Below are 13,601 nucleotides of genomic sequence, written 5' to 3'. Positions count from 1 at the left end.
CACTTGTAATATATTGATTATGAAGACATATCATAAATATTTTTTTATATTTTTCATCTTTCTATACTTTTTTTAATCGGCTGAGTGATCATTAATTAGTAACATAGACGTAAAGAAATCTTATAGAATATATCCACCATTTGTCGCAAAGTTTCTTTGATAATGTTGTACTACACGTATATATTGCTTTCTAGTAATGATTCTCATAATTGGACTTGTTTCTATCCATAAACATCATATTATAACTTAAATATTACATTTTTATCTTAAATTGTTTGAAAAAAAATTATGTTCACATATATATATATATATATTTTACTTAAAATATATATATATAGTCTATTATGTTTCTACTTTTTATATAGTGTTCTTTTAATTTAATTCTCCTAAATCTACAAACTCATAAGATTCATCTAACTTTTAAATATGTGTACTTATGCAAAAATATAACTCTTTTTAATTTTTAATTAAAAAATTCTACAATCTACCACTACTATTATAATTGTTTCTATTACAAATAGCTTTCGCAATTTCTTCTTAGTATTTTCCACTATTCTTTTTTTGGTGTGTGTGATGTTCATAATAAGTTTTCTTTAATATGCTTTATTTCAAGTAACCTTATACATTTCTCTTAAATATACACATATTTAATTTTTGACCACTTGATTAATATTTTCTCCTTTTTTTGGATATACCTTTGTTTAACAAATTTCACCATTTTTCAATTTTGAAAACGATAGATAATATTGATCATTCAAACTATTTTAATTATTTATATTATTTAGAATTCTAAATAATAATATGCACCAAATCCTTCTGGCTTTAATCGGTAACATAAATTTATCATTTAACACTAACAACAAAGTCTCAAGTTTTAATATATATATATATATATATATATTATTAATTATATTATACTATAATTGAAAATAATAATATATACCAACTTTTAATCTAATTTAACACCAAGAATTGAATAACCTCTTGATTTAAAAAAACCTTTAAATTTTTGTGTTTGTTTTTGGGGAAAAAAACTCTTATTTTCTTTATCTTAATAAATGTAAATCTTGAAAGTAATTGTTTTTTCATTAAATATATGATAGCTCTATTTTCTCCTCTTTCTAGTTTTTTACAAATATTTACACAATTATTATATATTATGATAGAAATAACTAATTTTAGATTTATGTAATCTCTGTTCATATTTTGATATTTTTTTTTGTTGTATTTTTTTTTTCATTTCATTTTTATTTTACATTTTATTTTAAATTATTGTTTTTATAATAGTTAAAATATTTAAAAATGAGTAAATTAATTGATGCATTAGTTTTAGATTTTATGGACTTTAATTATGTGGATTAATTTATTAAAATTAGAAATAGGAAGTGATGAAGTGGATGAATAAGAAGAGAGAAAAGCTAACTTTATATATATAGATATACGACACAAGTATTTGTAATATCACAATACGTCATCGTTCATCATTATTTGTTTTTAAAATTATGATCAATTCAAAGACATACATAGACCATGCATGAATAAGATTTATTCTTTTTTTTATATATATATATAACAAAAAATAAGATTTATTCATATATCCATAAGTCCTTGGAACACTTTCATAGCTGAACCAGGAAGTCCAAGCAACACATTGATACTCTTCGTGTCACTGCCACATGGCAAGAACATAATCACTTCCTTCTCAGGTAAACCAACCGGTTCACCCCAACCGAAATCCTTGGTATGAAACGACAGTTTTGACCACGACGTGATCAGAAGCGTAGCCGTTAGGCTCGGCCTAGCCCGAGTCACCTCGAAGTAATCAATCGCTGACCTCATGAAACCGTCGTTGACCATTTCAACGGCGTTTTTAACCAAGCCCACAGAATGAGAAAGAGGGTTTAAGGTTACTTCACCTGCCGTTGTAACGCAATAAGTGAACACTGAACACAATCCCGTTTCCGGAGTATCCTCTAGGAAGTTCCAGAACAAATCTCGACCGTCCGTCTGCAGCAAACAGAAGTTTTATCCGTTGATCAGGTTTAAGCCCTAGAGCTTGACAACGAGCTCTCCATAGAAATCCGGTTAGGGTTTGAAAAGTGGTGGATCTCGTCTCTGCCATGATCTTGAGCCTCTCGAGTTTTTCGGGTCCGAAGAGGAAGGATTTGTAGACGAGTTTCTCGTCGGAGTAGAGTTTTCCCGTGTCGGATATGTCTTGTAGGTCCTCGAACTCGTTGTGTGGGAAATCGATCTTTGGAGGAGTTCTTGGTCGGAGGAAGTGTGCGGTCACAACAAGTATGATTCGTTTGTTTTTTTACCAGACTGATCCCATCTAAAATTGGGCAGATGTGATACTGCTATTTCAAAAACTCAAAATTTTATCTGGTGTATAAACATAATTTTGTTAAAACCGCAGAAGTCTATGTAAAGGGGACTATTATGTTGATTACGTTTATTTCACAAACAAGGTCGCATCTGGATGATAGCTTTTCTTTAAATATAAAGATTCTTTCGATAACGATATATTGTGATTTAGTAGCATTAGTAGAATATTGTATAAATAAATAGCATTAGTTGTACCATCCCTATAGGCTATAGTTTGTTTATTGAATGTAACTTGGTGTCAAGAAAAACTGAATTTTCTTCTCCATCAAATCCAAAATTTCATCAGGTCATTCTTTTTTTTTTAACCTACAAAAGTTTCAAGTTCACCATTCCGTTCATGATACAACAAGCCACAAATCGGTAAAACAAAGAAGTAAAATTCCCCACAGTATCTGGCTATCAAATAAAACAAGGATTAATAAACCTAACAGGTAACAGCTACACAAGAAGAAAAAGACACTTAAACTACATAATGAGAGTCAGACTATAGAGATTACACAAAGTACAAAGTAGAGATTCGACACACTCTGATTCACACAAAAGTTGTGTCACAATTGCTGCTTTCCTTCACATCAGATTTTGAGAAGAGAAACAAAACTCCCAACCTTAATCCTTTTTCTCTTCTTCTTCCTTCTCTTCGTCACTTTCAGCCTCGTCTCCCTCTCCTTTTTCTTCTTCCTTCTCTTTGTCACTTCCAGCCTCAGCTTTTTCCTCTTCATCATCTTCATCATCAGTCATTGCATTTATGGCATCTGTGATCACATCCTTCACCTCTGGTTTTCTATGTGACAGTTCCACACCGAAATGTTCGCCTGACGTTATCACAAACAGCATATGTTAGCAAACAGATCCTGAACATTTGTGGAAAGTATAAACACAAATTGCGAAATAAATAATAAAACCAAAAACCAAGAACATACTTAGCTTCTGCAGAATATCTGATAGTGTTGCCTGTTATTAAGAAAAACAAATTGTGTGAGAACATCTATTCAAGGTTTTTAGACCATTCCATTATATTCAAATTTGGGATAATCAAACCATCTTACCGTATTGAAGTCTACTTCCTTCAGAATTTTGGACACCACTTCAAGCATCTCTTCTCTGGTAGGCTCTTCTTTGGCTTTGCCTTTCTTAGTGGCTTTTCCTGTATCCAATCCATGAAAGAAGATAACAAATAATAAAGGAGTCAGATGGAATAATTTCTTTAAAAACATAAATCAAACGAGTCTAAGCATCAGAAGCGGCTGAGAATGGTTGTAACCTTTCTCTTTAGATCCCTTAGCCTGTGGCTTACTCGGCTGTTTCTTGCTTTTCTCTTTAGAAGGCTCGACAGGATCAACTTTTTGCTTCTTAGCCGGGGACGAGGCTGACTTAGCAATTTGTTTGGAGGACTTTTCACCAGATTTTGCGGAACCTTTAGCAGAAGCTTGCTTATCCTTACCTTTAGACCCTGAGCTCTCCTCTACAGTCTTTTTCGATGAGCTTCTCCTTTTGGATGGTTTCTCATCCTCTGCTTTGTCTTTTTCATCTTCAGTGTCAGTCTTTTCATGGTCACTTTCTTCCTCTGGCGCCGCATCATCTTCTTCATGAGGATCATTAGTTCCTTCAGAATCAGCATCTCCCTCATCCTTGCCTTCTTCCGTGTCAGATGGCTGATCTCGCTTTTTTGTTTGCCTTTTTCTCTGCGTAGAGACAAAACATACACAAAGAAAGGATATCAGTACAACCCGTGATCGACAGCTTAATCAAGTCACACAGATGAAAAAGCATATAACTATCCATGCAAATGATTATAATTCGACCATACACATTAAAAATCAAAATTTTACACCACTTATATGCAGAAAGTCTAAGAAAACAAGCTAAAAAGGCGCCAATAGCAGGCAAGGAATACAAATTAGATAATTAAGATGATCAACAATGTACAAACCTTGGCTGGGGTGTCTGAAGATTCTCCAGATTTCCCCTTTTTTGGTGTACTCTTGCGCTTTTTGGCCTGCTAAAAATGAACTCAATGCTCTCATTGGGAATGAACCATGTAGAACAATAATGTACAGAATCCAACAGTACCTTTTCTTGATCAGCTATTATAACATCTCTTGTTTCCTTGGGAGATTCCAAAAATTCAAGCACTTTGACAGCTAGTTCTTCCTGGAAGTATCAGGATAGTGGATTTTTTTAGAATATAGAACAAGGTACAATAAATAGATAGACCACATCATGTTATCACTTACTTTTTTCATGTTGCTTCTGTTGATAGGTATATCAAGCACATCACAAAAAACTATCAATTTTTCTTTTATGCATTTGTCAATCTTCTCTTTTATTTTTGCTCTCTGCTTCTCCTCCTGATAAACATTATAATACAAGATTTACCAGAAGGCAAAACAGCAAACAAATCCCTGTAACAGAATATACTTGAAATGGGTTATACCTCATTCTCTGACCATGCAAAGCCAGAAAATTGACCAATGTTTCTCTTAACCATCTGTGCCTGCAGAGAAATTTTTCACGAAACGCTTTAAGTATATGCACTCTGGCAAAGCGAAAATTCCAAGACAACATCCATATTAACAGAGACAAAAAGCTTGAAAGTGAAATCTACATATCAAATGTGAGCAACATTTAAAATCACCTTTGCTTTCTTCCCATAAAGAATGGTGTGAAGTAACATCAGGTTGTCATCAGCTTTTCTCTTGGATAGTTTATGAGCCACTGAAACAGCCAACGTTATCAAAAAGCTTTCTAATTGTAAATAAATGTAATCAAGAATCCACTAAAAGAACCAAAACTTTCACCCTCAAGTTAGATAAACAAACAAGAGAAAGAAAGAAAGATCAAACATATCTTATCATCTTCTCATCAACCACAGTGCAGTTAGCTGCCAAAAAGAAAACCTAATAGAAACTTACCAAAAGTATAACCAAATCATGGACAGTAACTTATAGGCTACCAGAACGTCAGAATAGAATTAAGGAAACCAAAAGCCCAAGCTTTTATAATGAAATGGTTCTATCTACTACAAGCATAGCAATGAAGACAAATAATCTCACAGCAGCTATCTCATCTTCTAGATCTAAGATGTGCCAAACCAGCAAAGATTGTTCATTATTCTGCCTCACAACAATCAGATCTACACATCACAAGAATCAATACAATCACAAACATAACAGATGCGTAGACGTACCATTGGGAATTTCCCTGAGAGGTGTTCCACGACCCTACAAAAACACACAGAGACAGAAACCCATAACTAATTGATTCCAATTCTCAAATATACGAAAGACAAAAGAGCAAATTTTTACATAAAAGACAAACCTTTCCAATTGAAACAGACTTGCTGGGTGTAGCTCGCATAGGAGTAGACAACGAGAAACGCTCAACCTTCTTTCTCTCCCTCGTTGGTCTGTCACTAGTCGGAGTCACCGTTTCTTTCTCCGACGATTTCTTACTTCCACTTCCTTCTTCTTCTTCTTCTTCCTCTTCCTCCTCCTCACTTTCTACATCGTCTTCTTTATCCTTCTCCTTCAATTCTCCCTCTTTCGGTTCACCCTCTTCTACATCTTTCTTCTCCGCCTCATCCTTTATCGGCGAATTCGCTTTTTCTTCCTTCGCAACAACAGTTTCTTCCTCCTTCGCCGGAGATTCCACTTCCGGTATCTTCTTCTCTTCTAGGGTTTCAGTCGCCATGTTAGACCCAAATCAAGATGAGGAAAAAAAGGTAAAAGAGAAAAAATACCAGATTTGGGAAACTAGAAAGCCCTAATTCAAAGATTATGAAGTAGAGAAGAAACACAAAAAGAAAAATCAAAAATTTGGGGATTTTTTTCAAAATTTTCAGGAACACAAAGGCGGGCTCTTTCGTCAACCCCCAAAATTTTCACCAAAATCAAGCTCGCGGCAAAACTAACCCATTTTATATACATTACATACAAACACATCATATATACTTACATGCAACATACTCGGCCCAATTTTATAACAGGCCTAATTTTATACAGCCCCAATTTTATAACAGGCCTAATTTTATACAGCCCCAATTTTATAACAGGCCTAATTTTATACAGCCCCAATTTTATAACAGGCCTAATTTTATTCCTCACGAGCCCAATTAAGTTCCGCACTTCTTTCTTTCTGACCAATACAATTTTTTTTCAAAGCAAAATAAAAAAAAAAAAATTGAATTTGGAGGGAAAACCAAAAAAACCCCTAAATTTCGCCGGCGAAATGCGTAGACGACGGCTGCAACTCCGGTACTCCTCCGACGAAGAAGAAGAAGACGAAGATGGAACTGGAACAAGCGGAATTGGTGATTCTGTTCGGAGCGGTGGTATTGCCTCAGCTGTACAACCGGAAACCTCAGTAGCTTCGAATTCTAACCCTAATCCCGGCGAAGCAATTGATGTATCGGAAGTTGAGATTATCGACGTATTTGGTAATCCGCCTCCCACACCGCCGGATTCTAGTATTCCGGTTGATTTGTCGGAGACAGAGTCGGATTTTGTGAGCGGTAATGACTATGAATCGCCGATCAGTGAGATTCTTTGTCGATTAGGGATTAAATTGAAGAGAGAGTGGTGGGTCTCTTGTCTTTCTGGACTTGAAATTTCAATCCCGCAATTTTTCCGCCTCGATGTTGCAGCGAAAGCTAAGCATTGCTTTGAGCAGTTCATGTTTTCCGATATGAATATATGCGGAGGTGGGGTTCTTCCTCGGAATGTTTCGTCTATGAATCTTATAGAACTCCCTGGTCCGTTTGTTCTTCAGGTTATCTGATTAATTGGTTTTTACCCTTTTTTGTTGGAACTGTTTATATAATGTGTGAGTTTGGCTGAACATTTCTGCTTAATTTCTTTTGATTTAGGTTGATGAGATTGTTAACATTGGATGTCCACTCAAAGGAAGGTATGAAAACGCTAATGCAGGGCTGAAGAGGTGCCTTAAGCTGTCCATGACAGATGGTGTTCAACGCGTTTTTGGTATGGAATACAGGCCTATTAAAGATCTTCAAGTCTTGTCTCCTGCTGGTTTAAAGGTGTGTGTTTCTTGTTGAGGACTTGTAGTTGTTAAAATGGTAGATTATCTTTTGGGATGAAAACTAGCATCTGATACTTGTCCTAAGGCCAATGTACATCCTTTTTTAACATGTCTGTGTTTTTTTTAGTAAAAGCACTGACAAGAACAGTTCAATGCAGATTGTTGTATCTAGTGTACAAGTTCGTCATGGGCTTTTAATGCTAGTACCTGAAATTGTAGAAGTCTTAGGAGGGATGGTTGAAGAACTTGAAGAAGCAAGAAAGCGTCTGGTTGTTGAAGTAAACAAACCTCCACGAGGGAAAAGGTATATTTATTCAAAGAATGGTTTACTTTGTTCAGAACTCGATATTGTCTCCTGCTTATGTTTCTCCCGCTCACTTCATATTCGAAAGTTTTGTCAGGATGTATGTCTCTTCAGTTGGATCTATTATTTGCAACGAGTTTGTTTCACCGATTTCTTTGGCTACAGCTTCTTTGATCTTGAGAAGAGTCACTGGTTTGAGCATGCCTTACGATTTAGTTTAGAGAATTCTGCATTTGGATTGGATAATGTGGAAAGATGATGCATGATATAACGTTAAAACTCAGTTTATAACACAGTACCAACTGTGTTTTCTAATTGCAGTTGTAAGTTTTACCCTTTTTGTCAAAAGTTTTGATTTGATTTTAACTTTTGCAGAATAAGGAGAGGAGTGGTTCCTTCATTGGCAACCAGAGCAACTCTAGCTGCATGGTCGCTAAATGGCAATGATGCTGGTAATCATGTAGATAGTTCTACCTCGGCCAATGCTAGTAACGCTCAGGTCAATGTTCAAGGTAGGGATGTTTCGACATTAATCTTCTTGTTTAGAGAAAACTACATATCAACAAGAAAAGTAGCTGCATGTCTCAAAAGTAGAGTTTACAAAACTAGCCAAAGTGTTCATTTCTTTCAACCCTGAACCAGAATAATCATTTGTTCCATCACAGGAAAGTGGTTAAGTGATAATTTTGAATTAAAGGATTGTCGTTTATATCATTAACTGTAACAAACTAGATCACAATCATCGTTCGTCATGTGTTTCCTATGATGTTCTACAGCATTAAAAACGTATCATGTGTCTTTCTGGGACAACAATGTCGGTCCTTAGATACTTTCAGTAACATGAGACAACCACTTTATTTTGAGATTATTAGTGGCTATTAACTCTCTTTTAACCAAAACACTTATGGCAGGCATACCCGTAAATGTAACGGGGACTCACATTAGTTCGCGGGTGATGGGCGAGCCTCCTGCTTCTACCAATGTGGAAGCTACTGTTTCAAGGGTTGAGCATATGCAGATTGATACTGCTTCTGCGCACGGGGAAAGAACGTTTTCTGATATACACTCAACTTCTAGTAACATTCACCGGGCAGCATCCACAGCTGGTACTAGATGCAGTGGTACAAGATCTTTTTCCAACAGCGTTGGTGGAAATACATGGGATCAACAAACATCTAACGTGGCTTCTTTTGTTGAAGAAATGCATATTGACACTGGTCGTGTAAGGGACACAACGTCTCATGTACATGGTTCAGGTTCAGGCGGTGTAGCAGATGTAGAAGTCAGTAATATGGTTATCGATTTGGAAGGACCTTCTGTGGTTACAAATACAGAGAAGCCTTTCACTTACTTAGCCGAGTTGTCTCAAAAATGGGCAGTAATGAAAGAAAGCATGCATTCTGTTCAAGGAAGGATCAAAGTACTAACACCACTTATCAAAATACTCTCAGACTCAGTCTTCTATCCATCAGGATTTCAATCTTTGTAACTAAAGTATCTATTTTCTTGCAGTGCTTCCTAACCGGAGTGAAGAAATTTCAGTTCAAGCAACAATCTACGTATGAGCTTCTATGTTACGTCGATGATGGTAGTCTCATCTGTGAGATCTTGCTCCATAACGACGTGAGTCCTATCCCTCATTTCGCAAAATTTATTACGAATTAGAATTAAGATCACCCATCTTGTCCATGATATTCCCTCTGCAGGTTGTACAAAACAGGATAGGTCATTCATCCATGGAAGTCACAGCTGCTCTTTCCTCTTCAGCACCAACATCACTAAATGCCATGATGAAAGAGAAACTGAAACGCTTCCAGTTGTTTCTCGCTGACTTCGAGGTAACCCTGCTAACATATCAGTTTTAGACTGTCTTTGTTCTATGATCAGATACATCAAACATAAGTTGTATATAGAAGACTAGTCTATATACAAGCTCATTAGGACTGAGTGTGAAGACCCAATCAGAGACAAACCAAACTACGCTTAGGAAGACATGTTTTTTCAAATTATTCATTTTGATGTTACTGCAGGGAATAATGGTCGTAGAAATGAACAGATCGTCGCAATATCCGGTAGCAATTGAAATGAATCAGGGATGTTCGTTAACCGATGCTCGGTTACTCTTTGAAAGAATCAAATCATCCTCGAGCTTAAATCCAGTTGTTGTTCTATCCCCTTGAATCTTGATCTAGTAGTCAACTAAAAGCTCAGTGAGAGCTTTTGGTGACTTGATTTCATTTATATTTGCTAAGGAATGGCTTCCTGGTTCAACTAAACCGGGTATTTCATATTTGGTGATTTATAGAAATTAAAAGTAGTTATTTTTTCTTTTCAAACAAGTAGATTAGGTGTGTATAAATTCTTTTAAAGAACTTGTATGTTTAGAGACTAAAACAAAGGTTATATTATATATATGGCAGATTGTTATGAGTTATTGTCATTTGGTAATCTTGATATGGCGTAAATCATTGAAAAATATTACTATTATACAGATAATAGCAATATTACTATTTTATGATCTATGTTTTACAGACACTAACAACTTATAGTAGATAAACATCTCATTCTCACCTCAATCATCATTCCATCACCCATTGTGATCAGTTTAAACTTTTTGCAAAAGTTTTCCGGTTTTTGTTTCCTGCCAATATATTTTCTTATATGATTTGGTGACGCATATTCAACGATTGTCCATTATGGGAAAAAACAAGAATCGGGGATTGATAAGTTTTGTTTGATTTGAAGGTCGAGTCTTTTCTTCTTTTTTGGCCGAATTTTAACTCTGACTCTTGTTCGAGAAAAAAACACAGTGTTATGTTCTTTCGGTAGTTTCCTTTTGAATATACATCAAAGTCTTTAATTCGTTTTTTTGTTCTGTTCTAATAAAAACAAAAAACCAATCGTTTCGGATTTTATATATACTATTGGTCTAGCTAGGTAAGGTAGCCAAAATCATATTGGGGGTCCCGATGAATCAAATCGGTCTATGAATATGTCAAAGTCTTTTCTTGCCTAAATGGGATGGATATTAATATAAAGATCATGATTCTTCGATTAATCTACTCCAAACGTTTTGATGATGCCTAACTAATTTTTTGAACACTGCTAGTTTTATTTTTCAGAGTCAGGTTACGTCTATATAAAGAAGCCATTTAAATATGGACCATTGAGCCATTAAACCTAAAAGAAACAATTTGAAAGTTAAAACGAATCAAATGAATAACGAAATTAGCCACTATAATAGGTGTAATGCTACATCGTAGCACACAACAATATATATAGGTCATCTTCATCCATCCATCTATGCTTCTTTGCCTTTTTACACCCACTAAGTGATGGGATTTAAAGACCTTTCAATTTATTTTTCTTATCAACATTTCTTTTGTTAGAAAAGTTTACTTTCTTTTAAAAGTATTATATTAATAATTGTTCTAAAGATTTTGGCTCATGTCTAAATCTCAACAAAATTCTTGATGATAAAAATCGAAATCATGTTATCATTTTCGACAGATGAATTTATATGATTTGTTTTCTTCTGTCACAAGACCTACACATTTCTTCATTATTGTGTAACACAAGTGCTGTGTTTTAATAGTATTCACATATGGAACTCGTTAACTAGTAGACTTTTTAACAAAACAGTTGAGCAACATGATCTTCTATTTTTTTCTATATTATGGGCCTACATCTTTCTTTGTGGGTGTAGGCTTTCGAATTATCTATTCATTTTTATTTATCAAACTCATTTCAAGTTCTTGTATACGTAAAAACACAAATACAAAAGTAGAGGAAAGAAGAGAAACCGTAGTGTATACGAAACAAATCGTGTTTCTTAATGTGTTTTAAATCTAGAAAGTGAAAAGTATTGTGCTCGCTTCCATACGTCTTCATTTTAATTTATTTTAAAATTTTAAGATGTTAGCTCTGGAACTCGAAAATATACGTTTAGAAGTCAAGGTCTAAAAGGTTGGCTTAATGCCTAATCTATAAACTAGATTTCGATAGTATTATGATTCGTGAGTTGAATGGCTCGTTATCAACAGCTTTTTTTCAAACAAATTAGAGAAAAAAATGCCAAGAAATCAAATATATAATAATGTAATCGTTGTCAAAATAAATAAGATAAATTGAAGATAAATCGGTATACGTATAACATGACAACGAAAGGAGAATCGGTATACGTATAAACATGACAACGAAAGGAGAATATATTATTTTGCTTAGCACCACTCGGCGCCAAAATAAAAAGTCGAAAGATAATTGAAACAAATTATTGGTAATAGGGATGGATCTATTAACTAGTTTTTAGAGTTGTATGAAACTCAGGTAAGTGTATCAAAAAGATGTTGATGGACCCAACACTTTTAGTGATTGGGTTAAATGGTCGATGCAAATACGGTTCGGTCGCAATCAAACCTAAACTAGTTTAATGAAAACCGGTCAAGTGTCTCAATATGATAACAACGTTGTTATTATCCTTCTTTTTTCTACAATCTAAGGAAAAAATGTAAGTTACTTTTTTTGTCTGTATATTTATTTGGATATGAGATCGAAACGGATTTGTTTAAAAATACAAAATTACCTTTACCAATTTCCAGATTAAAACTCAGAATAACTAATAGTTTGGCAACGATGATACACATATATTTTTTAATCGGCTAAACTGCCTACATTTAGAGAGCTAGTAACAGTTTTGAATATAAACACATTTAAGAATGCTATTGTTGTAACTATATATATAGCGATCAATGCTTAATTCGAAATGTCGTTTTTCTCAAAGAAATTATATCTTTATTGCAACAAGTGTTCTTAAAGAAAAATAACCGAAGCATGCCTGGTTGACCATTTGTTTGTTATTGTTTAGGTAACGTATACATTAGACGATTAATTATGTCTACGTTTATACGTATACGTAATACGTACATCCAAGATTTCTTCTTGTATTCCTTCTAGTAGACTGTAGACTCCTCCCTTGTTTTTACCTTTTTTTGGCAAGGGTCAGTCTTTTGTATCAAAGCTATTGCAGTCACTGCAATTTATTTTCTCTAATGAAAATTCACATAATTTTCAAAAAAAAAAAAAAAAAAAAAAAAAAAAAAATACGTACATGCAAACAAGAACGTTACTTGTAACGTATATCAGTATATGTATATATGGTATGTCTCTGCGTGTCAACATGATTTCGACATTGTTGAATGTATGGTCCCAAAGGTTAACAGAAAGAAAGAGAGAAAAAAAAGACCAACAAAACTAATAAATGCTATAACCCATCCACACCGTTTTCCTTTTTCCCCTAGAAGAAATAAAACTATGACTCTTCTTATTTTTCTAAAATAAAACTTTAGCAGGATGTATGCAACTTGAATAATCTTGTAAGAAAACTTAAAATAGATATAACGTTGTAAAATATAATTAATAAGCCACGACATGTTATAGAAAAAAGAAAATAGAAGAGTATTATATAGTTTGCACAAAGAAAAGGGAGAGTTTTATAAATATAAGATTAGACAAGTACACCATTACAATCAATAAGGAGAACATCTCGTGAGCTATTAGAAAATTCGTTTTGTTTTGATTTGATTGTCTAGAATTGGTTCTTACTTCTTTACAGAGGCACTGACCAATAATTTAACAGTTACCGCCACATCTTCAACTTCCTTAAATGAATTGAGCTACCGACATATGATATTATTGTAGCATTTTAAGTCATCATTGAATCATAACTTCCCACTCAATTCCTTTTCTGCTTATATAATTATTTACCGTTTTCATAAAAGTTTGTCCTAAGTGAAAGAATATTTTACTTGACTGCACAAAAACAAAATAATAGATAGTTATTATAGAACACAAAAAAAAAAAAAAAAAAAAGCTGGTT

General features: G+C 34.2%; 2 protein-coding genes and 1 pseudogene across 4 annotated transcripts; 1 reads left to right on the top strand and 2 right to left on the bottom strand.

Annotated features, from left to right (window-relative positions):
* Window positions 1-1,510: 1,510 nt before the first annotated feature.
* On the bottom strand, window positions 1,511-2,724 carry LOC104729052 (fatty alcohol:caffeoyl-CoA acyltransferase pseudogene; annotated as a pseudogene).
* Window positions 2,725-2,946: 222 nt separating this feature from the next.
* On the bottom strand, window positions 2,947-6,305 carry LOC104726972 (DEK domain-containing chromatin-associated protein 2). Its single transcript, XM_087473574.1, has 11 exons — window positions 5,704-6,305; window positions 5,573-5,606; window positions 5,021-5,100; window positions 4,820-4,879; window positions 4,620-4,733; window positions 4,456-4,536; window positions 4,316-4,381; window positions 3,647-4,067; window positions 3,432-3,529; window positions 3,306-3,336; window positions 2,947-3,197 (listed from the first exon to the last, which is right to left on the bottom strand). Exons 1-11 carry the CDS (start codon window positions 6,073-6,075, stop codon window positions 2,992-2,994), a joined length of 1,563 nt encoding a protein of 520 aa, XP_087329700.1. The 5' UTR covers window positions 6,076-6,305; the 3' UTR covers window positions 2,947-2,991.
* A 226-nt stretch (window positions 6,306-6,531) lies between these two features.
* On the top strand, window positions 6,532-10,166 carry LOC104726970 (recQ-mediated genome instability protein 1-like). Of its 3 annotated transcripts, none has more exons than XM_087473573.1 (9): window positions 6,532-7,152; window positions 7,250-7,420; window positions 7,581-7,726; window positions 8,102-8,238; window positions 8,638-8,847; window positions 8,926-9,146; window positions 9,239-9,349; window positions 9,433-9,564; window positions 9,757-10,166. In XM_087473573.1, the coding sequence occupies exons 1-9, from the start codon at window positions 6,613-6,615 to the stop codon at window positions 9,904-9,906; spliced, it is 1,818 nt and encodes a 605-aa protein (XP_087329699.1). In that variant the 5' UTR covers window positions 6,532-6,612; the 3' UTR covers window positions 9,907-10,166. The 3 variants fall into 3 exon arrangements, with proteins under 3 accessions (XP_087329699.1, XP_010444255.1, XP_010444254.1); XM_010445953.2 differs by adding an exon at window positions 7,841-7,924 and having other exon boundaries at window positions 8,638-9,146; window positions 9,757-10,047; XM_010445952.2 differs by having other exon boundaries at window positions 6,560-7,152; window positions 8,638-9,146.
* Window positions 10,167-13,601: the final 3,435 nt, after the last annotated feature.

This window comes from Camelina sativa, chromosome 11, assembly GCF_030686135.1.
Source record: "Camelina sativa cultivar CO46 ecotype springtype chromosome 11, ASM3068613v1".
Lineage (NCBI taxonomy): Eukaryota > Viridiplantae > Streptophyta > Magnoliopsida > Brassicales > Brassicaceae > Camelina > Camelina sativa.
The sequence above is the reverse complement of the archived record's forward strand: the minus strand, read 5'-3'. Positions and strand labels throughout refer to the sequence as shown.

Excerpts from the sequence above, each read along its gene's own strand:
- LOC104726972 (XM_087473574.1), bottom strand. The coding sequence starts at position 6,075 with ATGGCGACTGAAACCCTAGAAGAGAAGAAGATACCGGAAGTGGAATCT. Across the intron at positions 3,530-3,646 it reads TAAGGGATCTAAAGAGAAAG|GAAAAGCCACTAAGAAAGGC; the intron begins GTTACAACCATT and ends GATTGGATACAG. Across the intron at positions 3,337-3,431 it reads AGGAAGTAGACTTCAATACG|GCAACACTATCAGATATTCT; the intron begins GTAAGATGGTTT and ends TCTTAATAACAG.
- LOC104726970 (XM_010445953.2), top strand. The coding sequence starts at position 6,613 with ATGCGTAGACGACGGCTGCAACTCCGGTACTCCTCCGACGAAGAAGAA. Across the intron at positions 7,925-8,101 it reads GAGAAGAGTCACTGGTTTGA|AATAAGGAGAGGAGTGGTTC; the intron begins GCATGCCTTACG and ends TAACTTTTGCAG. Across the intron at positions 9,147-9,238 it reads CTGTTCAAGGAAGGATCAAA|TGCTTCCTAACCGGAGTGAA; the intron begins GTACTAACACCA and ends ATTTTCTTGCAG.